At 44.3% G+C, this 27,195-nt stretch overlaps 1 protein-coding gene and 1 pseudogene across 5 annotated transcripts in view; both read left to right on the forward strand.

The window, feature by feature from the left end:
- IL37 (interleukin 37) overlaps positions 1–17,363 on the forward strand; it is a 114,571-nt gene extending 97,208 nt beyond the window's left edge. For 2 of the 5 annotated variants that reach the window (XM_074397053.1, XM_039480630.2), the window contains exons 3-8: positions 7,174–7,324; positions 9,353–9,482; positions 10,173–10,235; positions 13,513–13,632; positions 14,018–14,160; positions 15,195–17,363. In XM_074397053.1, the coding sequence (XP_074253154.1) occupies positions 9,392–9,482; positions 10,173–10,235; positions 13,513–13,632; positions 14,018–14,160; positions 15,195–15,443 (666 nt within the window). In that variant the 5' untranslated portion in view covers positions 7,174–7,324; positions 9,353–9,391 and the 3' untranslated portion in view covers positions 15,444–17,363. Of the gene's footprint in view, positions 1–7,173; positions 7,325–9,352; positions 9,483–10,172; positions 10,236–10,300; positions 12,214–13,512; positions 13,633–14,017; positions 14,161–15,194 lie in introns of those variants that run through there. The other 3 variants (XM_003942502.4, XM_074397055.1, XM_074397056.1) reach the window with 3 other exon arrangements.
- On the forward strand, positions 17,105–25,932 carry LOC101051482 (cyclin-dependent kinase 8 pseudogene; annotated as a pseudogene).
- The last annotated feature ends 1,263 nt before the right edge of the window (positions 25,933–27,195 follow it).

Below are 27,195 nucleotides of genomic sequence, written 5' to 3' on the forward strand. Positions count from 1 at the left end.
GCAGCAGTTGCAGAACAGTAAGGGTTGTTACCAGTTTCTTCTTCTGCTATCTTTGTTCCAGAAGAATACCAGCCAAATGTCAGTCTGTTCTCTCCTTTATGAGGTGACTCTTTGAACATACAGGGGTCAGGGAGCTGCTTGAGGAGACAGTCTGTCCTTTATTGGAGCTCAAGTGCTGAGCTGTGAGCTCCGTTGTTCATTCAGAGTTGCTGTTTACAATAGCAACTTGGAACCAACCCAAATGTCCATCAATGATAGACTGGACAGGGAAAATGTGGCACATATATACCATGGAATGTTATGCAGCCATAAAAAACAATGAGTTCGTGTCCTTTGTAGGGACATGGATGAATCTGGAAACCATCATTCTCAGCAAACTGACACAAGAGCAGAAAATCAAACACCGCATGTTCTCACTCATAGGCAGGTGTTGAACAATGAGAACACATGGACACAGGGAGGGGAGCACTACACACTGGGGTCTGTTGGGGGGAAATAGGGGAGGGACAGTTGGGGGTGGAGAGATGGGGACAGATAGCATGGGGAGAAATGCCAGATATAGTGAAGGGGAGGATGGCAGCAAATCACACTGCCATGTGTGTACCTATGCAACTATCTTGCATGTTCTTCAAATGTACCCCAAAACCCCCCAAAAAAGAAAGAAAAATGTCCATGGATTGGTGAAATTAAACTGAGAACCACTTTTGCTTTACATAGGAGCTCAGTTGAGCCTTTAACTCATGATCAGACTTAACTTACTCTCTAATTTTCAGGAATACATTTGTCACATGCAGACCTCACACCTCTAGACAGTTGTAGAATACTGAGCATTCACAACTTACAGAAAATCCTGAGAGAAAGAATATACAGCTGACTCTTGAACAACACCATTTGAACAACACCATCCACTTCAACTCAGGAGGTTTTCAACCAATTGTGGACAGAAAATGTTGCAGGATGTGAAACTCATGTGTATGGAGGTTCAGCTTCTCCTATACACAGGCTCTGCAGAGTGGACTTTGAGACTTGGATATGTGTAGATTTTGGCATTGGTGGGATTCCTGGAACCAAACCCTTGAGTATATATACTGAAGGATGACTAATTATCTTTAGTATACAACACCTAATTTTAACTCTGCTGAAAATAAAATCATTTGCTGCTTCTAAAAAAAAAAAAAGAAAAGAAAAGAAAAGAAATAATCATTAGAGTGAATCAGCAACCAAGAGAATGGGAAAAACTTTTTGCCACCTACCCATCTGGCAAAGGACTAATATCTAGAATCTACAAAGAACTAAAACAGATTTACAAGAAACAAACAAACAAACCCATCCAAAAATTGGCAAAGGATATGAACAGACACTTTTCAAAAGAAGACGTATAGGAGGCCAACAAACACATGAAAAAATGCTCATCATCACTGATTATTAGAGAAATGGAAATCAAAACCACATTGAGATACCACCTCATACCAGTTAGAATGGCGATCATCAAAAAATCTGAAGACAAGAGGTGCTGGAGAGGATGTGGAGAAATAGGAACACTTTTATACTGTTGGTGGGCATGTAAACTAGTTCAACCATTGTGGAAGACAGTGTGGCACTTCCTCAAGGACCTAGAAATAGAAATTCCATTTGACCCAGCAATCCCATTACTGGATATATACCCAAATGATTAAAAATCATTCAATTATAAAGACACATGCACATGTATGTATGTAGCAGCACTGTTTACAATAGCAAAGACCTGGAACCAACCCAAATGCTCATCAATGATAGACTGGACAAGGAAAATATGGCGTATATACACCATGGAATACTATGCAGCCATAAAAATGATTAAGTTGTGTCCTTTGTAAGGACATGGATGAATCTGGAAATGATAATTCTCAGCAAACTGACACAGGAACAGAAAATCAAATACCACATGTTCTCACTCATAGGCAGGTGTTGAACAATGAGAACACATGGACACAGGGAGGGAACATCACACACTGGGGTCTGTTGGGGGGGACAAGGGAGGGACAGTCGGGGGTGGCAGTGGGGAGGCTGGGGAGGGATAACATGGGGAGAAATGGCAGATGTAGGTGATGGGGGGATGGAGGCAGCAAACCACATGGCCACGTGTGTACCTAGGCAACAATCCTACATGATCTGCACATGTACCCTAGAACCTAAAGCATGATTAAAAAAAGGAAAAAAAATGGTGGAAAGAGATATACCACATGAAAATGAATTAAAAGAAAGTATCTGTGTCTGACAAAGTGGACTTTAAGGCAATAAGCATTGCTAAAGATAAAGAGGTGTCTCCTTAAAGATAAAAGCTTCAGTTCATCAGGGAGATACAATTCTAAATTGGACTTGGGCACAAATTTGAGCTTTCTCACTTATTAGTGTAAGACACACAGCTAATTTCTAAATCTTCTAAACCTCAGATTTCTCATGCATAAAGTGAGGATTATCATAGGGCTCACTAATAACATAGCTTCAAAAATATATAATGCCAAAATTGAGATCAAAATAATAAATATATATTACATGGAATATCTGAATGTACTTCATATTATTAACAGATTAAGATGAGAAAAAAAGAGAGCAGTACAGATAGCAAGCATTTAATCAACAGGATCAATATATCTGTCCTCATGGATATATACAAAATGCCAAACCTAACAACTGCAGAAATCATGCCAAACATTTAGGTACAGACATTGTGGGAAAATGTGATAGTGAAATGAGCAGACTGGCAATCAGAAGATGTTAATAAGAGCCCTAATAATGGGGCTGGCAAATATGTCTTTACTGATTTCCAAAAGCTTCTTACAGTAAACATGAAATCACATAATTTCTTCCACTTCCCTACTGTTTCTTGTTCTGGGCTGTGTCCTGCTTACTGTCCAGTACCTTGGCCCCTTAAAAGTTGCTAATCTTCCGAACCTCATTCCTGTGACTGGGCCCCTGGTCCTTGTTCATGGGCCTTGCAGATACTGACTGTATGCTTATCTGGAGCATGCAGTGGCTACTACCTGACCCAGATTTCTCGTTGTGCTCCTCCCACCTAATGGGATTTGCTCATACCTGTATGGGACCCCTCCCATCTTCCCCAACTGAATACTTACCAAGACAATCCATTGCCCTACTCCTTTGGACTCTGCTCTGGGCATCAGTCTGAATGTTTCTATTGGGCATCTGCAGCTGGATCAGTTCCCTGAGCACTGTCCAGCCTCTTCAGCATGGCTAGCCCTAGAACAGAGAATTAGCCTTTCTGTCTCTGCTGCTCTACATGCCTGGACAAATCATAAGAAATGACAGCACCTTATGGTAATGCAGGCTGCAGGAGGCAGGAATCAAATTTTTGCTTATTATATAGTGCTCCAATTATTTGAATATTGGACTATAGAATATGTCACGAATCTATACTCAGGTGGGTTCCGTATTACTCAGTCCACTGAGGCCAGATCATGGGCTTAGCTGTCTAAGAGAGAGTTTTAGTCTGCAGAGCATAGGGTCATTCCGAGAATTACTAGCCCACACTTGTGTGGAGACCTTCAGAGAACAGGATCTGAGTTGGTGCAAGGTACTTCCAGGAGAAGAGCAGTGGCAGGAGGTGACACACCTGTCCTCAAGATGCCCAGCCCCACAGTCAGAGGGGAAGGGGCAGAGCCACATGCATGAACATCCTCTCCCCAGTATGTGCCAATGACAGGGTTTTCTATCTTTTGGGCCAAGGAAGGAATGTGAAACAAAAAGCACAATTTTCTCCTCCCTTTGCATGAAGACTGAGCAGTTTTACCAGATTCCCAGGGAAACACCCTTCCACTCTGGGTTGAATGTGAGTGAGAGACATTCCAGGGTAGAACGCTAGAAAAATTATTTTCAGAACCATTTGTCATTAGCCCTAGCAAGTGTTGGGTTTGTCCTTCTTCCTTGTCACAGTAGATACTGCTGAGAGCATCAGAACTTGGGCTCTGGAAGTAGACAGACTTGGTTACAAATCTGAGCTCTCTCCCTTATTAGTGTGGGACATAGAGCAACTTTAAAAATCCTTCCAAACCTCATACTTTTCATGCATGATGTGAGGATTGGAATAATGCTCACCTAATAGGGGTTCTTGAGAATTAAAAAAAATTAACAATGAACAGCATTCAGCAAGATACCTGAGTATTGAGAAAATAAAAAATTGTTATTGATGTTGTTATTATTAAACGTCATTTCTGCACCTTCTGACTGGGGGCATCATGCCATCAGAAATACCTAGGATGGGATGGATTCCTGCATGGACTGGGCCAAGTGTGCGATAATGGAGGAGTGAAGAAGGAAGAAATGGAGGCAGAAAGCCCCCAGGAGTCCAGTATGGTACAAGGCTGAGCTAATGCTGCAGGGGCTTCTTGGGAAAGCCACAGGGCTTGCACCTGGCCCTGGAGGAACCTCTTCCAGCAGGCGGGACCAGCTATAAGAGTAGCCAGGAGATGTCCCAGAGTGTGGGCTCCTAGGAGTTCATTTGGAGCAGGCCTGCGTAGAGAGGGATCATAACAGGGACCCTTCACTACTGGCAGGTGATTTACCCTTCAGTCAGGAGCTCAGGCATTTGTTTGATGGAAGGTGGAAGGCCCTGTGCTGAGCCAGTGACTGTCAGGGATGGGTGGATGGCTGGAAAATAGGAAATATGACAATATGATAGCACAGTAACCACCACACTGTGTGGAACATTCTCTTGAGAGTTTTCCCTCTGTTAATACTCACTTCTTATGGCCCAAATAATCGTAACAATAAAAAATTGGTGTAAATTCTTGAAATAACTTGTGGATGATGGAACAAGACACCCCTCCCCCCACCACCAACTCAGAGCTGCCGGAAGCTTCAGGTGAGGGTCCAAAATGCCAAAATGTCTTGTATCAGAGAGGATGGCCAGTGACCTGAGGACACATCCCATATTTGCTGTGTCACCCAAGGAGCAGCAGCCTCGCCCTGCACAGTCAGCAGGACCCTGGCTTCCCACACTGGGTAGGAGCTGGGTGTCTGATAAAGAGAATGCTTGGCAGCCTGTGCTGTCTGTCTCCTCATATCAGCTTATCTGGCATTGCTGTCAAGTGGCCACTTGAATTTCTTTAAAGGTGGAATCTCAGTGGGGTCTAATCTGTTCAGAAATGTCAAGAGTATGTTAAGCACAGAATTTATACATACATATATATCAAACACACACACACACACATATTTATATATGTTATGTGTGTTGTATGTGTATTGGGCAGGGAGAAAGGCCTTTGGTTCCTTTGTATCTGCACAGCACAAGGCAGGGCACAGAGTAACTACGATTTACAGTTGATTTATTTACATGAAAGATATTCCCGTTTGCACTTTAGGCCATATATATGTGTATGTGTATACATATAAAACTTACATATAATAGTGTAAAAGTGGAAATAACTCAAATGTTTAAAATTGAGGATTAAGCTATGACCTGTCCATGTGTGACATACAAGTTAGCTGTCCCTTGTTCTCTTGAGCTTCAACCTCCTACAAACAGTGTCCCTTGTATACCAGTATTGGTACAGATAATTAAACTTATTGAGGTTTTATATGGGGCAATAAAGGCGAGAGCTTACTGTAAATATCCTATACTACGCTACGTAGCACCCACTTTTACAGACAAACTCTTCTCTCTCATTTCCCTTCCTTTCCGGAACCACTCGGTGCGATCTCTACAAGTCTATATTGCAACTACCTCAACATGGCACACTCCCGGCCAACTCCATCTTCCCTGTCCTGAGAGCAATGGTCAGCTGCCCCGACATTTACATCCTCATTCATTCCAGAAGTCAGCACCACAGAAGTGCCCACACTTACCCCAACCACCTTCTTAGAAGATAAGTTAGTGGTTGCTTTGACTTTTTAAAATTTTACTTTGTCTTTTCTTTCACAATCTCATCCCATCCCAGGAAGTTTATCCAGAAGTTCTCTAAAGATATGTGTGTCTTTATTAGGAATTCAACAGACAAATCAGGAATTTTTATTCTAGCCATCAAGGGAATAACATTTTGCCAGGTCTTTAGACTAATAATGGAATAACTTGCAGTAATTACATATACTATTGTGGAAAAGTATTGATGAAATGGAATGATGTTTGAGATATCATATTGAGTAGAAAAGGCAAGATGTATTAAGTAGGAAATGTATCTTACAAAATAATTTGTCAGACACATTCCTATATTTGTATGTTATAAATGTGTACGTGAAGAAAGGCTAGAAGATGAGACCACAGTCTTCAGTCAAGTTTAAGAGATGCGGCTGCAGCGTGCTCAGAAAGGCCTGGGTTATAGTGTTATAGTTCTCCCAGCAATTAAGGATGCGATCTTGGGTAAATTGTGCATCCTCTCTAAACTGCACTGCCTTTTGTCTGTAAAACAGGAAGGATGGTATTTACTCCCAGGGTCATCAAAGGATTTGGTTAGAGAAAAAGAAAAATGGGCTGAGCCCATATCTGGCACAGTGAGAGCACCGTGGTTAACTATTGTGCTGGACTATTGTTTCTGTGTTATTGATGAGCTGCTGGTGGTGGTCCAGAAGCTATCAGCTTAATCGGTTATGTGGATTTTCCTTCATGCTGACTAGCTGTGTGTGACATTGTAAAACATAGCCATAAACCGTAACTGGCAAAGACAAATGCAATGGAAAAATGCAAGGAAGTGCAGGTAAATAGCTAATGGGCTGCAGAGGGAAGCTAGTCCTTGGAGGGCTTGATCAAAGAAGGTCCCTTTGCATGTCACTTGTGAAGAGGGGACAGAGAAGAGGTATAGGGAAGTGTTAGTACATCGCAGAGTGTACCTGAAAGGAGACATGAAAGGAGGACATTTTTCTCTGGAACATGGGGACTCCACTTGCATAAACTCTGGGATGAGGGCAAAGAACTATCATGAACCTCCCATGTTCATTGACTGACTAAGCTCTGTGCTTCTTCTTTCCTTCACTCTTGTCTTTTTTCTATACCTCTGTTATTAGACTGGACTGGCAACCACCTGATCTATCCCAAGTGCCTTGAAATGTGTTGAATGGGTGTGGCAAGCCCTTAGCAGAGTGGCACTACCCCACAGGAATTTGTTTATACCCTTGGCATGGAAAATAGCAGGAAATGAATGATGACTGATAACTGAGGATGCTATTTATTATTGTCTAAAGGAATACTGTATTGTATTTACAAGCCACTCCCAATTTGTTGATTCTGAATGAGTACCAGACCTCCCTTTAGATAAGGGATCCTGAGAACTGAAGGCAAGTGGAGTTCCAGGAGTCCAAGACAGAGCCACCGACCACGAGGATCCTGGCCCAGGTAGGTGATCCTCCTATGCTGGCTTTCAAAGCCGAAAGGTATGGATGGGGAAGTAGAGTAGCGTCTGGCCATCTAGCCCCCTTGCTTTTTATCCCCACTGGAAGCACATCTGAATTTCTAAATATGATCTCTAAGACATACCCGGAATACCTTGTTCTCAGCCCCAGTAGCAGCCTGCTCTCTCCCAGGAGGGCTTCCACCAACAAGCAGGGCAGTGCCAGGGGACCAGGCAGACACTAGCTTAGGAAACCTGCAAATCTTGGAAAGGCTTGTCCCTTCTCTGAAGGCTCAGTAGACTGACTTCAGAATCTAGAAACTATTGGTCCTTGGAAACAGATTTTGGGTGCAAAAAAATGGATTTCAGATGGCCAGATGCACTGCTTCTTTAGGGAGTTCTGTGAAAGCTCCCTGCATTTATCTTAATACAGTTGGCAGATTTCATGAGTACCCCCCAGGGATGGCTCCTTGTCCTCCAGCCTGTGAGCATCCTTCTGTTTTTCAGCAGCGCCACAGTATCTTTATGTCTTTGGATATCTAAATTTCTACAAGACATGTCTTGCTCTGATGTCCTGGCTGCCAAATTCTCTGTCAAGTGTCTCCAATTTTCTGTGTCCTTTGATTTACCCCAACATGACAGAGGCAGTTACGCTCCATGTATTCAGGGTTACTGCCAAATCACAAACAGGTTAAGACCAAATAGTAGATATCCCTGTCCTCAACGACCCATCAGCTCTACCCACCTACTCATGCTCACTGTTCTTACTGTTGAGTCCTGAAGCCCTTCCTTGTCATTTTTTCTTTTTTGAGACAGTCTCACTCTGTCGCCAGGTGCCAGGCTGGAGTGCAGTGGCACAATCTTGGCTCACTGCAACCTCCGCCTCCCGAGTTCAAGCAATTCTCCTGCCTCAGCCTCCCGAGTAGATGGGACTACAGGCACACTCCACCACGTCCAGCTAATTTTTGTATTTTCAGTAGATATGGGGTTTCACCATATTGGCCAGGATGGTCTTGATCTCTTGACCTTGTGATCTGCCTGCCTTGGCCTCCCAAAGTGCTGGTATTACAGGCTTGAGCCACCGCGCCTGACCCTCCTTGTCATTTTTATTTTTTTGCACGAACAATTTAGCTCCCTTTGTCTCACTCCTAAACCATTCTCAAAGGATTGGGTTTCGACACAAACTGCCTATCTCTGTCTCTGCAATCTTAAAAGTGATGTGATTTTGAACAAGTCACTTAACTTCAGATTTTTTATCTGTAAGATAGGAACACCAGTTTTTGCTCCATTTCTGTCCTATGTTGGCCTGGAGTAATCTTGTGAAAACATCCTTGTCAACTGAGATAGGGTGTGCAAAATTTGTATTTATGAATATATCTCCACCAACTCCTCCCAATGGAGCAATCTGATCCTAAGATATTAGAGATTGAGCCTCCTGGGACTTTTGGTGGTTTAGGTTTTCATGAAAAGAGGTTGCAGAGCAACTGCTTTTTGTTAGACCAAGATTAGGCTACTGCAGAGACTCAGCAAACTTTTACAGAAGGTGTCAGATGGCAAGTATTTTAGGCTTCGCTGGCCAGATGATCTCTCAACTACTCAACCGTGCTATTGTAGTCTCAAAGCAGCCGGAAACAATGTGCAAACAGGGGCATGGCTGTGTTCCGATAAAACTTCATTAAAAAAAAAACAAGCAGGGACAAGATTTGGCCAAGGGCCATAGTATGCCAGCCCCAAGACTAGAACAATGCACTTTTAACTTTTTAAATTCGATTTCATTTTTATAAAATGCCAAGATCCACAAAATTGTGATTGTACCCCATGTGTTAGCACTGTGACTCAAACAGTTTGGAAAATTTCTGTTTTGAAGGTGTGATAGACAGGGGAGCATGGTCTGGCCCCTTGGCGCCTTTCTGGTTGCAGCGAGCATTTCTAACTAGAGAGCAAGGCCAGTGGCCTTTTCAGCACTAGGGATATCCTGCAAGGTGTCCTGGGGTCAGAAGATGCCATAACTGGTCCCCTGTCTGTCTCCTTAGGTCTTGTACTTCATTCCATTTTCTGTTGAGTAATAACTAATGTTGAAAATGTCCTTTGTGGAGGAGAACTCAGGAGTGAAAATGGGCTCTGAAGACTTGGAAAGAGATGAACCCCAGTGCTGCTCAGAAGGTAAGGTTCTTGTGGAAATCTATCTCAGGGCCGAAGTGTAATTCCTAAAGTGGACTTCACTAGATGCTGTGTACAGACCCAGCTGTTTCCTGCTGACCTTGCACAGTAAGTGAGCTTTCAAACTTCCCTGGACAAATAACTAGACAAGAGAAATTCTGGAAGGAAAAAGAAGACTTTGCTGCAGTGTTCAGGCGCATCAGGTGGTAGATAAAAGGATCATTCTCACCTACAGATTTGGGCTTTAACATCCTGTTTGCCGACTAGATGGTTGCATATCCTTCCTCTTCCCTCCCAACTTTAACAGGTGGAAGAGAAGCCTTCGATGAGAAGCGACTCTCTAAAGCTGGGTTGGAAAAATGACCCAGGCACGGGGCATCTGAGTATTCCATGAGGAATGCATTTGGGTGTTGCCCATGGAGGACAATAGGAGGAGGCTTTTGACCCAAATAACTGTCTACCAGGGTGTGAAGGGAGAGGCCTGTAACATGCCAGAAGCCAACCCCCCAAGCCAGTTCATCTCCATCGTTCTATGTTTTTGACGAGGAAAGCTATGATTTAATGTCATTACTATCATGCTGCTCTAGTATTTCTCAGCAAGTACACAGAAGAGAAAATTAAATGGTCCCTCATACCCCTAAATCCTTGGAAAATCCAAATTGCTTATGCTAATCTCACTGCATCTGACTGCAGACCCAGCTGGAAGCCCCCTGGAGCCAGACCCAAGTCTCCCCTCCACGAGTTTTGTTCACTCAAGTAAGGCCGCAGGAGGTGATGGGGATGGCTGGGGTGCGAGGATGGGGATGGGGAGTGGTGCCACTTAGGAGGCAGGACAATTGTAGACTGGGGATACCTAAGGGTGCTGGATGGGGCTGAGATCTTCCCTTTGCAGAAGCGAATCCCATCAGGAGAGACTCTGGGAAAGATGTGTCTAGGGAGGGATAAGTGATGCTCACCTTCCAAGAGGCACAGGGCAAGGAAGAGTTTGTGCCTGGGAACCTTCCAGGTACCTCTTCTGACCATAGTCAAGAGGCTGGTGACACAGACCTCCTCCCAGCACTGATGACAAACAGCCATATGGCCAGTGGGGGTGCAGGGACACCCACACCACCAAGGGCTCAGGGCAACGTCTTCAGAGCCTGAATCTTCCTCTCATGCTGCCATACAAACACCACAACATCCCAACAAGAAATTGTTAATATCACCACTGTTTACATGTGGAAACCGAGACAGACAGTGGAGATTCCCTGCACCAGGTGACACTGGTAGTAAGTGACAGATGTGGAAATTTAAAGATACTATAACGTCTGTCTACCCAACTCAGGCTTAAGGCTCCCATCGCCTCCTTTTCTCAGGTCAGAGTCAGGAGACCTCAGTCTGAGCCCCAGATAGTGCAGGCTAATGTGTGAATACTGAGCCTCACTTTGTCAGTAAAATGACAAAGAGGACCAAATGGGACCAGGTGTGTAAGGGTACCTAGTACAGTAGGGGAAGGCTGCTGTCACTGCCTCCACCACTGCTGCCAGAGTTACCTTTGATGTTTTGGTTGTTTGTAGTTACACCATTGCTGGCTTTGGATCTGTACTTTGTCCACTCCAGGTGCAACTTGGAGGTTCCAGGCACACAAGCCTGTCTGTTGGGCCTGTCCTGACTTCTTGTCAGGGCTGGGATCTCCTTCGAATCTGGGGGGAGTGGCTCTCAAAGTCTGGTCCTCAAACTGTCAGCAGCATCAGCTCCTAGAACAGTGTTAGGAATGCAGATTCCCAGGCCCCACCACAGACCTCCTGCATCAGAAACTCAGGGCCTGAGGCTTTAGGGGCTGCTTTTACAAGCCTTCCAGGTTATTGTGGTACACCTTAAAAATTTGAGAGCTACTGCCCTACAGAAAATTATTATTGCCTTAAAACCGGCACTAGCACTGATGTTACTGCTGCTGTGGGAGTACCACTTCCCTATGGAAACAACTGCCAGTACCTTAAAACCACTCACACCTTCAGAGTGGCCTTGAGGAAGATTTGGGGTCAAGAATGATGAGCAAGAACACCACTTAAGAGGATAGTAAACTAGTCTGCATGCAAGACGCAGAGAGCCTCTGTCAGGCTGTGATAGGAGCGAAACAGAAGTTAAAAAACAAGTTTAAGAAACACTTAAGAGGTACAAAGTAAAATGATGATGCTAGAAAAGCAGCTTCTTAAAAGTAGCATTTTCCAGTCTCACTCTGGACTAACTGAATGAAAATCTCAGGGGTTCAAGGCCTTAAAATGCCACCATGGTCTTAAAATGCCACCCACCAGGTGATTCCCAGTGTGCACCAGGGTTGAGAGCCACCGCCCTAGGCCATGTCACTCAGAAATCCTCAGACCAGCAGTACCCATAGCTCTGGTAGTGCATCAGAAAGGCAGAGCCTTGACACCACCCAGACCTACTGAACCAGAGTTTGCAGGTGATTTCTTGCACATTAAAGTGTGGAAAATGGAAAGGCTTAGAGTTCAGCTAGCTCAGTAACTTTCAGTCGACCTGCATCTGCCCCATGAACTCAGAATGTCTGAGTGGGGCCCAGAAAAGCTCCTGAAGAGATTCTGATGTAATACAGGGCTGAGACCCTTGGACCTCATCTGACCCCATATCACTGGGGAGTTACTTAGGATCTCGCCTGGAGCCAGTCATCTCTTCCATAGGCACCGAATGTCCACGATGCTTGGGGCACTACAGCGTGGGAGGTGGAGGATCGCAGGTGAGTCAGACAGGGAGCCTGCTCCTGGGGAGCTCACAGTGCTATGGGGAGGCAAGACAAAGACACCAATACCTGTGTGCAAGTACCACTGATGAGTGCAAAGTGCTGCAGCAACAGGAGGAAGCTACCCTGTGCAGAGGGGGCAGAGGAGGGCTGCAGGGAGGAGGTGGCTGGAGAGCCGGTGTTACAGGAGGAGTCCTCTCCACTGTCTGGGCATGAGGAGATGAGGAGGACATTCCACAGTGAGAAACCCAGGGAGCGGCTGTGTACTTATGGCATGGGAAGAGAGTAACATCTTAGAATTATTCTCTGCATTAGAATTGCCGATCACAGATACCCATATTATAGCTTCACATAGTGTGCTGGTTACTGTGTTATCATGTTGTGACATCTGCCATTTTCCAGCCAACCACCCATTCCTGACAGTCACTGTCCCAGCCTGGGGTCCCTTGTCCTTTATCAAACAAGTGCTTGAGCTCCTTTCTGAGGTGGGGTCACCTGTCCAATCAGAGGCCAGGAGGAAAGGTTCCCTTTTAAGACCCCACTCTAGGCAGGTCTGGCCTGAATGAGTTGCTAGAAGCCCACACCCTAAGACCCTCTGAGCACTGTTGTGGCTAGTCCTGCCACTAGAAGATGTTCCTCCAGGGCCAGGTGCAAGATTTGTGGCTTTTCAAAGGAGCCGCTAATGCTCCAGCTAAGCCTTGCACCGATCTGGGCTCCTGGGGGCTTCCTGCCTCCACCCCTCCCAACTCTTCCATCACTACTCCCTTAGCCTGGCCAGTGTGGGCGTCTGTCCTACTCTAGGCTCTGATGGAATAATGCTCCCAGTCAGAGGGTGCATAAAAGCGAGTTAAGATAAACAATGATTATAAAAAGTCCTTTTTATAGGTCTTAGGTCAGGCTAAGTCCCACTTACTTGAGTGAGCATTTTAGTTCTCATAACTCCTCTCTCAAGTAGGTGCTATTCTTACTCTTATTTCACAGATGAGGACATTGGCATTGGGAAAGATTTAGTAACTTGTCCTCTGTCCTACAGCAGAGCTTGGATTTTGATCCATCTGTCCAAATCTGGAACCCATGTGCTTGCACAGAATGCTAAATTGCTCATCCCAGTAAGACAGCAAGCCCGGGAGTGGAAGAAATATTCAGTGGCTGTGATGCCTGAGCCCACAGGCAGGGTGGAGAGCTGGGGCTGGGGCTGAGGCTGGGGCTGGGGCTGGGGCCCTCGGATGTGGGGAAGAAAGGGCTGAGTCTTCCGTTTTCAGTGTGAAGTGTTGATGTCTGGTTATGTTGATCTAGGTCCAAAGTTGAAGAACTTAAACCCAAAGAAATTCAGCATTCATGACCAGGATCACAAAGTACTGGTCCTGGACTCTGGGAATCTCATAGCAGTTCCAGATAAAAGCTACATACGCCCAGGTGATTCTCAGTTTTGGCTGTGTTTTCTGTCCCCACCCAGCAGGGGTAAGGCCTCCCTCCAGGTGGGCTCAGCTGATGCTAGACCATGCCCCAACTCCAGCAGGTGGTGGAAGCGGGGAGGAGAAGCCCCAGAGACTTGGGCAACAGATGGAAGGTCTCTAGCAATAACCAGATCTGAAAGGACTCTTTCTGGAAGGGCGGGGAAAAAAGAAGGAACCAGACACTTAGGTTGGAACAAGAGGAGGCTTAAACCAGTGTGACGGAGGGAGATGGGGACCACAGAGTCAAGGGGAGAAGGACTGCATGTCAGGCCTGAAACCCAGCAGACAGAAGGGACCTTTCCTTCCTTTGAGAACCCACCCATGTTCTGACTGTCTTTTTCCAGAAATCTTCTTTATATTACCCACATCCTTGAGCTCAGCTTCTGCAGAGAAAGGAAGTCCTATTCTCCTGGGGGTCTCTAAAGGGGAGTTTTGTCTCTACTGTAACAAGGATAAAGGACAAAGTCGTCCGTCCCTTCAGCTGAAGGTGAGAGCTCTAGCTCAATGTCCTGTGCCTTTTGCTACCCCAAAGTAAAAGGTCAAGATCCTCAATGCCTCTCACTTTCCTGCAAATTCTTATCTTGGCCAATGTAACAGAGACATCCACCTTTCTGGAAGCACCAGGCAGAAGAGTCCCATACCTTCTTCTCTGGTTCCTTGCCTCTTCTGGGGAAGGAGGAGGGACTCCACATAGCAGGGAGACAATGAGGAACTGAGGACTGTTTCTCCTTTCCCAGGCTCATGTGCCCTGGCCCTGGGTGGGCGGCGCTCCCCTCCTGCTGTGTCCTTCCCTGTGGTAGGCAGCACACTTGGGCCAGGACCCTGGTGTCTGCTGCAGGGTAGGAGGGTGTGAGAGAGCACTCGGAGGGCAGTGTGTCTGCTCTGCAAATTTAGACCTGGATGGAGCATCCTTTCATTGGGGGGAGAAATCTTATGAAGCCCAGGTGGATGCAGATCTAAGTCATACTCTAACTTAACTTTAAAAACTATAGAGCTTTTGGGAGGCCGAGGCGGGTGGATCACGAGATCGAGACCATCCTGTTCAACATGGTGAAACCCCGTCTCTACTAAAAATACAAAAAATTAGCTGGGCGTGGTGGCGCGTGCCTGTAATCCCAGCTACTCAGGAGGCTGAGGCAGGAGAATTGACTGAACCCAGGAGGCGGAGGTTGCGGTGAGCTGAGATCGCGCCATTGCACTCCAGCCTGGGTAGCAAGAGCGAAACTCGGTCTCAAAAAAAAAAAAAAAAACTATAGAGCTGAGATTTTGGTGTCCATCTGACTCTTACATCTCTCTCAATTTATTTTTAAATTGGGGGACAAGAGGGCATAGAAAAGAAGGCATGATTACTTATCACCCCTTAAATCCCAGTGCCAAGGCTGACATGCTGTCTTCCCCAAGGACCATCTGCCTTCTTTCTTTTCCTCCTCTCCTGTGTAAAGGCCTGGAGGATAAGCACATGTGCTGGGTTTTTCTCCCTCTCAAAGCCTGTCTATATAATTAATCTCTTTTATCTCACAGAAGAAGAAACTGATGAAGCTGGCTGATCAAAAGGAATCAGCACGCCGGCCCTTCATCTTTTACAGGACTCAGGTGGGCTCCCAGAACTTGCTGGAGTCAGTGGCTCACCCTGGATGGTTTGTCTGCACCTCCTGCAATTGTAATGAACCTGTTGGAGTGACAGAAAAACATGACCATAAGAAACACATTGAATTTTCATTTCATCCAGTTTGCAAACCTGAAATGATCCCCAGTGAGGTCAGCGATTAGGAAACTGCCCCATCGAATGCCTTCCTGGCTAATTGGCCTAATTATATAAAAACCGAAATCCTGCTCACTAACCTTTATGTCAGTGTGTTTCCTTTCTCATTCATACTTTAAGGATTTGTGTTTTTAGGAAATAGCAAGAAGATTGTTTAATTAGAAAGTTCTGGGTTGGAAAGAGCCCAGCTTCTGCTTGTATACTGCTACCCTGAACCATCAGACATCCATGTGCGTGTCGTATGCCATGATGTGGCCAGTCTGCGTGTTATACTTGCAAGAGGAAGGAGCATCTGGGTGCATGCTATTTTCTAGAATCAGTCCTTCGTACTGGGGTTTGGTAGATGCTGAGGGCATTGATCCTGGGGAAGAAGTGGCTGACTCCATGTTTAAGGCACTATGTGCAAGAAAGAAATGCAACAGCCACCATCCAGCTAAGTGATAACAGAAAAGGGGCAGTTGGGTCCCAAATAAGGAGCAGCGTGACCTGACCTGTGAAAAGGCACAAAGACAAGGAATCTGGGTCAGATGATAGGAGACCAGCCAGTCAGTGTCTTGGAGGGCTGTTAACAAGGAAACGGTCACATCACTAAGCAGGGCTCAGATCTTCATAATGGGGCATAGGAAGGCTGGCCAAATGGAAATCAGGGCCTGGAAGCAGAGTGAGGGGTGGAGATGGGACTGAGGCTTGGAAATTAGTTTGTTAGTTTTGGCTCTTCAGTTACAAGCAATAATAATCACTTCTAGCTTATTTAAGCAAAACGTATACTACAAAAGGAGCTTTCTAGAAGGGTATTGGGAATATTTATTTCTTACTGCTGCTGTAACAAATTACCACCAACTTAGTGGTTCAAGCAATGCAATGTCTTATCTTGCACTTATGGAGGTCAGTCTGGAATGTGTCTCACTGGGCTAATATCAAAGTATCAGCAGGATTGCATTGCTTTGGGAGCCTCTAGGGAAGAGTCAATTTCCTTGCCTTTTCCAGCTTCCAGAGGCCTCCTGCGTTCCTTGGCTAGTGGCCCCCTCCCATCTTCACTGCTTCGGTTTTTCTCACACTGCTTTACTCTGACTCTCCTGCCTTCCTCTTTCACATGTAAGAACGCTTGTGATTTGCATCAGGCCCACTTCAATATCCAGGATACTCTCCCATCTCAAAGAGGCTTAACTTTAATCGCAAAGTCCCTTTTGCTATGTAAGGTAACATATTCACAGGGTCTGGGATTAGAATGTGGACATTTTCGGGGTGCCATTATTCTGCCTATCGTGAAGTAACTTTCAGAATGGAAAGACATGCTGAAGAATAAGAGTCAGAGATTTCTGGCAGGCCAAAAATGACAGAACCCAGAAAACGCTGGTCCCACCACTCAGATGGGTAAGAGCCAATCATGCTTTTTGTCAGTTAGCAAAAGATTGAGATTCCAAGCAGAGCATGTGACTGCCCTAGTTTGGGTCATGTGTCAACTCCTTTGGCAGTAAAAGGCAGAGCACGTTGATGAACACTCCCTCCAAGACTGTATCCCATGAGGCCAGTGATGCTCCTCAAGCAGAGGTGGAGAGCTAATTCCAGGAGAAAGGTGTGTGGGTGGTGGGCAGGAAGGCAAAACTCAGCCATAAAGGAGGAGTAGGGACAGCGCCCCTGGCACACAGCCTCAAGTGAGATGACAAGCATGGGAAGAACTCTCACAAGGTTGGCTGCTTATGTTTCTGATCCTGATGATGATGGTGATTCACACCATCAGAGTGACGAAAAAGTACGTAGTATACTTAGAGGATGTTTCCAACATGGAGAAATGGTAAATATTTAAGGCAATGAATACTTCAAACACTATCTTTTTTTTTTTGAGACGGAGTTTCGCTTTTGTTACCCAGGCTGGAGTGCAATGGCGCGATTTCAGCTCACTGCAACCTCCGCCTCCTGGGTTCAGGCAATTCTCCTGCCTCAGCCTCCCGACTAGCTGGGATTACAGGCACGCGCCACCATGCCCAACTAATTTTCTGTATTTTTAGTAGAGATGGGGTTTCACCATGTTGACCAGGATGGTCTTGATCTCTTGACCCCGTGATCCACCCACCTCGGCCTCCCAAAGTGGTGGGATTACAGGCGTGAGCCACCGCGCCCGGCCCTCAAGCACTATCTTGATCGTTATACATTCTGTGCATGTAATAAATACTCAGATATATGCCACGAATATGTGAAATATTATGTATCACTATATAAAAGAAGAAAATGTGACCAGGTAACACTGACACTTTGGAGAAGAAGGCATGTCTTCTTTGTAATATCACAAAACTTTTCACGACAAAGACACACAGTTATTCAAATTAGTCTCTGAGTCAGGGCTGTCTCATGGCAGTGAGGACTCTGGTTCCCTTACAGACTAGCAGAAAGGAAATGGGGGCTTACTGACCATGGCCTTGAAGAGGCCGACCATGCAGGCCAAATGGAGACATGGCCAGCCTGGGCTCTGTCCTGCTCCATCCCCTTCCAACCTGGAAGTCAGGTTGGCGAGTCACTCCGGCGTGGGTCACTCATGCTTCCAGTGAGGCTCCACAAAGATAGCAAATGCACCAACACCTTACCGAAGCACAGGCCCTGTGTACTGTTGACTTCTTTGTCAGAAGGCTCAGCATGTCACAAAAGGCATGGCTGTGGTGATCGCATATGTGTGCTACCCCATTTAATGCTGCAACCTTCTCTCACCACAGCACTACTGACTCCCCTTTGCCAAGTCTGATTTTTCTTACTCTCTCATGCTATATAGTTTGTTTCTCACATTTATTGTTTGCGTCTCCCACTAGGATGTAAGTCCCACGAGTGCTTTGCTCTCTGATGTATCCCAAGAACCCACTGCAGTGCCTGGTACTTGTAGGAACTTCCTAAGATTTTTATAAATGAAGAAAAGAATAAAAGAGGGAGGGAGGGAGAAAGGAAAGGAAGGTTTCTATTTAAATGATTGTCTTCTCCTTATTTCTATAGTAATACGACTTCCCCCTGTAAAGCAGATGCATTTTGGAAAATGTGTATAAATAAACTCAGGTGGTTTGAATTTCATTTTCCTAATTGTAATTGTAATCATGGGTTTTTATGTTTAGTGAAAAAGTTTTGGCCCTTATGCATTACTCCTGAGAATCCCAAAGTATTGGTTTGTGAGGACTCCCATAAAGAACCATAAACTGGGTGGCTTAAAACCACGGGAATTTATTGTTTCCTGGTTCAGGAAGCTGAAGCCTGAACTCCAGGTGTTCATTCATTCTGAGAGCTCTGAGAGAGTATCTGTTGCAGGCCTCTCTTCAGTTTGTGCTGGCTTCAGGGGTTCCCTGGCTGGTGGCAGCTTCACGTGGTTGTCTTCTCTCTGTTTCTGTATGCAGATTTCCCCTTTCCTATAAGACAATAGTCAGACTGAATTAGGGCTCACTTGAATGACTTTATCTTAAGTTGATTGTATCTGTAAAGACTCTGTTTCCAAGTAAGGTCACATTCAGCTACTGTGGGGTAGGACTTCAACATATTTTTTCAGGCAATATAATTCAACTCATAATACCAAACTGTTCATCGTTATAACTGTTCATCTCATGAAATTTAAAGTCTCTCAAAAGGTGATCCCAGGGCATTTGATCTGCAGCAGAAACTCCCATCAGAAACATTCCAACCAGTGCTCCTTTCACAGCTGGGCACTCCTTCTACCCCATCCAAGGTCCTGGGGCAGGGCAAGGCAGGTGGGACAAGAGAAAGGCTGTCTTGGGAGTAGAAAGAGAAGACCCTTATTCACCCTGCACTCTGTTCGGGAATGAGCTGTCCAGCATAGACTATAATAAATAGCTTTAGGAGTGGTAGACTCTAAACATTTTTTGATCCCAGTTATCCTAATCAATTAAACAAAGTCTAGGACGTACCTTGAAATGTGGGCATTGGTACATTATGAAACTTACACAGAATTCAAAAATTTACAAGGGCTAAATAAAATAGGAACTGACATCTAATATTTTCTCCCTATATTCCCATGCACTATCTGGTTCAACCAACCCCAACCCTTACTCTCGTCCTGGTGGACACATGCCTAATGGTGTGAATGGCTGGTTCTTAGGGGGTGGTGAGGGTAGATATACAGCTTTTGCCAATTTCCATGGTGTAACTACTACAAATATGGCCAGTTTCAAGCTACCAATATGGCATGGACACAGAATTTGGAAGAGATGTTAACTGGCTATTGCAAGCTGATATAAGCTAGCTCCTGCACATCACCACCGCCACCTTTGACACCCTTATGTTAGTGCAGGGGATGGCGAACTGCAGCCTGAAGGCCAAATACAGTTTATTTCCTGTTTGTGTGATTTGCTAGCACAGCCCTGTTGTCTATGGCCTTCTTTGTGCTGTAACAATAAAGCATGTGGCAGGATATATAGAATCTGGCACTCTATGAAAAGTGCTTACTCCTGCTCTATAGGACAAGAGACCACAGATTGTCTTCAGCTTCCAAACATTCATCCCTGAGTCATTCTGGAGCCTGAAGCACAGTTTCCACCAGAGGGCTGCAATGCACGATAGTTAGGTTTTCCACCTCTCACTCAAAAGTCTACTCAATTTTTTACTGCAAAAATATGTTATGATCATTATTTTTTACTTAGCCCACCTTCCCTTGGCAATTTTCCATAGGAAAATCCATTCTAAATTCCAACAAATCAGGGGATTTGGAGCCTCTGGACACCTCCTTGTTCCTTGCCCATAGCCCCTTGCAGAAGTTGTTTCATCAGAGAGGCTCCATGCAGGGGCTCAGGACAGGATCAGAGGTCAGTTGCAGCAAGGGGGAAAGGAGAGATTCTCTCTGCTGACCATGCAGAGGAGACTGTTCAGCACACTCTCAGTCCTGGTGATTCCTAATCCATAAGAGAATTTTCACATGCATTGGGTAATTGTCACATCAGCTCAACACTATGAGGAAGGAAGGGTGAGAATTTGTGTCCCCATTTTATAGGTGAGAAAATAAGACTCAGAAGTATCAAGTAACTTGACCACAGTCATGCAGCTTTTAAGTGGCAGACTTGCAGGTGTTGGGACTCCTAGTCCAGAGTTCTTTGCACTGCCCCTGAAGTGCTAAAACTCTACTATGCTTTAAGACTCACTGGGGGAGCTTCCTAAAAAGAGAGATTGTACAATCTGAGATTCTTGCTTAACTGTTTTGGGATGTAGCTCAGGGGTCTAGCTGCCTTAAAAAAAACTCCCAAGTAATTCTGATGCAAGCAGTTCTTTCTTGTCCACCCTTTGAAGAAACACTGCCTCCTCCCATACATTTCGTTAGAAAATGGTGACATGCTTTTCAGGCTGAGAACTATTTCTAGGTGACTGGACATCGGTAGCCCACTGTACTGGCTTTCGGTCTAGGCTTTTACACAAATGATAAGAGGTGTCCTACTCCAGATGATATGTGTCTGAACTATGGAAAAACTCCATTGTGTGGCACATCCACACTCTTCACCCGTGATGATTAAATTTCTCATACAGAGTTGAACAACAAAGCCTTGAATTCCTGCCTCCCCCACTGGTGTGGTCACGAGGGATAGACATGATCAGGAACATGTAGATGTCTTCAAAAGCTGAACAAATTACTAAATTTCAAATCTCATTTCACTCATCAGTAAAATGGGGATAATAAAACCTATTTTACATAGGGTAGATAGGAGGAGTAAAGAGGGATTCAGTGAAAGTTCTTTAGTATCATTTGTAGTAGCAGTATTGATAACTCTCTTTTCTGTGCACTCTCACTAGTAGGCCCAGGCCATCAGCAATGCCCAGGGTGTCATGGATCTCTGTTGCATCGGGCACCAGCTATGCCAATGGTGATGACAGCAGGAAGGTGAAAAGCTCCTTCCACCCCAACCCTGTTCCAGCTAGTTCTCAATTTGGTCTGGTGTCTGAGCCCTGCCTCCAGAGTCAAGTCCCACACCCTACCTCATAAGGAGAAATGTAAATAAATGGAATAGAATTGAGAGACCAGAAACAAACTCATACATCTGTGATCAACTGATTTTCAACAAAGGTGCCAAGGACATTCAATGAGGGAAAGAATCATTTTCTCAAGAAATGGGGCTGGATAGCACATGCGAAGGAATATAACTGGGCCCTCATCTCATACCGTATACAGGAATTAACTCAAAATGGCTCAAACACTTAAATGTAAGAGCTAAAACGGTAATATTTTTAGAAGAAAACAGGGATATATCTTTATGATCTTGGATTTGGTGGTTGATTCTTAGATGACACTAAAAGCATAAGCCAAAAAAGAAAAAAAGTAGGTAAATTGGGCCTCATCAAAAAACTTTTAGGCTGAGTGCAATGGCTTATACCTGTGGGCAATGGGGTGAGACCCTGTTTCTACAAAGAAAAAAAGATTACCTGGGTGTGGTGCACACTTGTAATCCCAGCTACTTGGGAGGCTGAGGTGGCAAGATTGTCTGAGCTCAGGAAGCTGAGGCTACAGTGCACCGAGATCGTGCCACTGCACTCCAGCTGGGGTAACAGGGCAAGACCTTGTCATAAATAAATAAATAAATAAATAAATAAATAAATAAATAAATAAATAAATATCTCTTGATCTTATCTTCAGAGACTGACTCAACTAACTGGTCTGGGTTGAAGCCCAGCTACTGGTATTTTTTGAAAGCTTTCCAAGTGATTTTATTGTACAGCCAAGGTTGAGAATCACTGTATCATAAGGTTGGGCTCCTAACTGGAAACAGTTTGCACCATCAGGTGTCACAGCATTCTGATAATGATTAAGATTTCCTCCTAGATTGTCTGATATTGGATGAGTCATGTTTACAAGTTTTTACCAAGAGACAAACTGTCTTTCTGCCTTTCTTTTACTTTCTTTTTATTTTTTCTTTTAACTATCTTTTCTTTACTTTCTTTCTTATACTGTTCTAATCCAAGAGCCCTTTGGAACTTCCACTGGGAGGTGAATCTAGAAAGTGACTCTCTTGGCTACCACAGAGAGTAGTGTTGGTCTGCTTGTGCCAGATCCAGCTGGTGCTAGTGGTGGGACAGCAAGTCCCTGAAATCCCCTGATAGCAGTGTCACTGACATGTCTGATGTGTGGTGGTAATTGTTTGCTGGGCCTATGTCATCCCTCATATCTGCTAACTCCTTGCTAGTCAAAGTGTGGTCTTGGGATCAGCAGCATCAGTATCACTTGAGAACTTGTTAGAGATGCAGAATCCAGGGCCCCACCACAGCCCCAGAAACAGAACCTGCATTTTAACAAGCACTCCAGGTGATTCTCACGCATGCTGGCATTTGAGAAGCACTGGGCTAGATGACAGGTTCTCAAGCGTGGCTGACATTGAAATACCTAAAGGAGTTTGGAAAGGTACCCAAGCCTTGGCTCCACTGCCAGAGAGTCTTATTGAAGTAATCCACGGAGCAGGCTTGGCATCAGGCTGTTTAAAAGTCCTCCAGGTGTTTCTAAAGCCAGGTTTGAGGAATTACTGGGAAATGTTTTGTGAGAGTGGTGTGTGTGTGTGTGTGTGTGTGTGTGTGTGTGTGTGTGTGTGTGTAAGTTCTGGGTCATTTTAGCACCAATACAGGAAACAGTTGAAATATGTGGGCCATGAGAGAGAAGCCAAGAAATATAAGAAGTTAGTGAAATGAGAGGTACTCTTGAGGTGTTATGAAATAGGGTAGAGCAAGCTGGGGTTTCCACCTTATGTTGGACAGGGATTTAAGTAAATTTCTACTTAAAAATTACAAACAGGATGATCCCAAGCCTGCAGGACTTGGGATCATCTAGGTGACTGATACTCAGTTACAAACATAATTGGTCACAAGGCTGACGAAATTCACCATAGGCCTTCAGATGGTATGCACTTGAGTGATATCCACAAGTCCGCCTAAAAAAAATGCTGTATTCAGACATTTGGCATCAAACTCCAGCAAGCAAAGATAGTCCAAAGCAGTGGGTTTCAAAAGCATTTTCCTAAGACAAGTTCCCTATCTGCCTTCAATATCAGTCATCCCAGCCCCTGGAATAGAGGAGCAAAGGACACCAGTGGTATCCTGCCACAATGCACCAAGATATTATGCTCTCATGCTCCATTTTCTCCCTCTGTCTATGTCACCAATAACTCATTAATTTCTGGTGCAAGCCCTCCTGGGAGAAAAAGACTACTCTTGTACCTTGCAGCAAGTTGCAAAGAGTAGATATTAAGGATAAAATTTGGAAAGTTAGAAAAGCTCTTAGTTGAAAACACAGTCTGACCAAGGCAATGATACTGTTTCATCTTCCCAGCCACACAGGTTCATAGCTAAGGAAGACAACTGGGCCAGAGGATGGGAAAGACCAAAATTACTGGTGCCACAGCCTAGGGAGATATTCCAGCAATCTAAGGGTGAGGACCACATACATACCTCGGGAATGTATGATGTTGACAGCTGTGGATGGATGCCTGGACCTCTAGTGTGTGTTCTAGCACAATGATACCTGAGACTCTTGCATCATTGGGAATAATAAAATAGGGTTGGATAGATATGAAATTATGATAGCAATAAGCAATCAGCTAATAGCATCATTGATGGGACACATTAAAGATGACTGTAAATTCTTGACACTTCTCTCATTGAGAGGTGGGGTCTATGTTCCTTCCCCTTGACTTTGGAGGGCTCTGTGACTGCTTGAACAATAGAATGTAGTGAAAATAATGTTGTAACCATTTCTACCCTCTTCCAGGTCTTAAGGAACTGGTAGCTTTTATTAATACTTTCTGTCTCTTGGAATACTTGTTCTTGCAACCCAGCCATCATACAGTGAGAAATTCTAAGCTGCCCCATTAAGAGGCCCACATGGTGATAATTTGGGGTCTTATGTAAAACACCAGCTGCAGTCCTAGCTGACAACCAGTACCAACGTGTCACCAGGTGAGTGAACCACTTAGGACTGCATCCTCCAGCCCCAACTGATCAATGTGGAACAGAGTAAACCATCTCAGCTTAGCCCTGCCCAAATTGCAGAATTATGAGCAAAATAATCCCCTAGGTTTGGGGCTGATTTGTTCCAGATTACTGGAACAGAATTTGGTACCAGGGGTGAGGTGCTACAGTAATGGAAGCTTAAAACATGTGACTTTGGCTTTGGGTCTGAGTGACAGGTGGAACTTGGCAGGCCTCAAGTAAACTGTTAGGGAAGGTTGGAGGATAGTGAGGAAAATAGTATGGGAAGCCAGAGGAAAAATGATGCTAGGTATATAGTCATGGGAAGTTTAGCAAAACTTACCTGAAGTAATGTGGGAAATTGTAATAACTTAGAACAATTTAAGAGTGTGTTTTATAGGTCCTTTAAGAAACTTTAAGGGCTGATCCCATGGAAGCTTTACACATGACCCAAGGTAGAGAAAGGCTTCCTTGAAAAGGAACATAAGTGTGTTTTTTGGTCTAACAAAATGGATTATAAATGGATAATACAAGATATTTTAAAGAATTGTAGTAGGTTACATTAGCAGATTTGGATCGTTATTGTTACATTCTGGTGCCGAGCCTCCGAACTACTTCTTGGAGAAAGGCATTATACCAAAACTATTAATATTTGGGCTACAGGGTATATATTTGCAGAACTACTAATATCAGAACCAATATTTCATAGTTGACAAGAAGACATCAAAACTAGTAATCCTTATCACCATGACTGGCTGGACAGAATATTCAGTGTAGTGGGATTTCCTGCAAATAAAGATAGGGAAGATGTAAAAAAGATGCCTGAACATTCCACATTAATGAAAGATTTTAGAAGAAATATGTGTACTAACTGCAGCCTTATCAAGTACATGGAAAAACATAAAGTTAAACCAGATAGTAAAGCATCCCACTTGTTTCAGCAGTTGTTCACCATGGACCCAATAAAGCAAATTCCATCAGAACACAATTCCTATTTCTTAGAAGACCCACTTCCTACATCAGACTTTTTTTTGCCAGTTGTGAAATTCCTTAGCCCAAATTAGAATTTTTAATGGAAGAAGAACCTGATGAAAAGGAGGCAAAAACAACCACCACCAGCAACAGGGCAATAAACATACTAATGGAACTGGCCACCCAGGGAATCAAGACAACAGCCACACACAGGGACTCCTGTTGAATAAAGGAAGGCTTGCTCCTCCTGCTACTACCTCAGGTGGACTTATCATGGTCTCAGACTATCAGCATTCCAATCCACATGCTGCCTATATCCCAACCCTGGACCAAGCACATCACAACCACAGAGCAGCATGGGATACTCAGCTACCTCCCAGCAGCGTCCACAGTACTCACATCAGACACATGAGTACTGAGCTGCATTGGAGTCTTGTCAACTCACTGTTACAAATGCTGCAGGGCTGACTGTGCAGCTCTCTGTGGGAACCTAGTATGAGCCATGAGAATGTGCTGTGCAACCACATCTTCCCAGTAGCCAAGTTCCACCAATTTTCACAGATTGGGGTAGTGGCTTCCAGGTTGTACCTATTTTGGAGTTAGACTTGAAAAGAAAGTGCTAGAACAGTTTGTGTTGTGGATTTGCTACTTCCATAGTTCGCTGGACATGGGTCAGACTCATCAGTACCTTTTTTTCAGTGACAGTCTGTAGCAGTTGAACCTGTGAATGTGCTAGGGGCAAACATTTGCCTTGGTATGTCATGAATTCTTTCAGTGTAATAACATTATCTGACTGATAGTACACACACAGACACAAGGTTTAACTCGAAAACACACAGTATGTGTTAACTCAATGAAATAACTAAGACTCAAAATGAGACTATTTGGGTATACCTTTCTTTTTAGTGTTTTATCAGTGGGTTGATTCATTTTCTGCCTTAATCAGTGTTTGCTGACCAAGAGTATTGCTTGAATTTTTCTGAAAGTACAAAAAGCCATATAGTTTTCTAGAAAGGTTTCAAAACTCCTAAGGATTAATTTTCAACTTTTAAGTTTGTTTTTATTTTCAGTCTATGACTCGATTGGTATTAAAGCTGCTAGTTGATAGTAATTAAATATATCCTCATTGATAGAAACCTGTTTGGTTCAGCAAACAAACTAAAATGATTGTCATAGAGTTTTATCTTTTCTATTGGTGTTGCTGATTTGTGAGCATGCTTTAAGACGAAAAAACATGAGTGGGCCGGGCACGGTGGCTCATGCCTGTAATGCCAGTGCTTTGGGAGGCAGAGGCAGGCTGATCACAAGGTCAGGAGTTCCAGACCAGTCTGGCCAACATGGTGAAACCCTGTCTCTAGTAGAAATACAAAAATCAGTGAGGCATGGTGGCAGGCACCTGTAATCCCAGCTACTCGGGAGGCTGAGGCAGGAAAATCGCTTGAACCTAGGAGATAGAGGTTGCAGTGAGATGAGATTGCACCACTGCACTCCAGCCTGGGTGACAGAGCAAGACTCTGTCTCAAAAACACAAAACAAAACAAAACAAAAAACATGGATAATAACTTCCTTAAAAAGGTGCAGCATCCAATTTAAATATTTTTGTTCTGATTTTAAAGTGGGTTGGTGTAATGCTATTAACATTCTGTTCAATATAGACACAGAGAAGGGAATAACACACACCAGGGTCTGTTGGGGGGTGGTGAGGAGGGGGTACTTAAAGAATTGGTTAATAGATGCAGCAAACCACCACGCACACATATACCAATGTAACAGACCTGCACGTTCTGCACATTTATCCTGTTTTTTTTTTTTTAGAAGAAATAGAAAAAAAAATTTGTTCAGTGATTCTTTCTTTTTAAAACCTGT

This window comes from Saimiri boliviensis, chromosome 1 (assembly GCF_048565385.1).
Source record: "Saimiri boliviensis isolate mSaiBol1 chromosome 1, mSaiBol1.pri, whole genome shotgun sequence".
Classification (NCBI taxonomy): Eukaryota; Metazoa; Chordata; class Mammalia; order Primates; family Cebidae; genus Saimiri; species Saimiri boliviensis.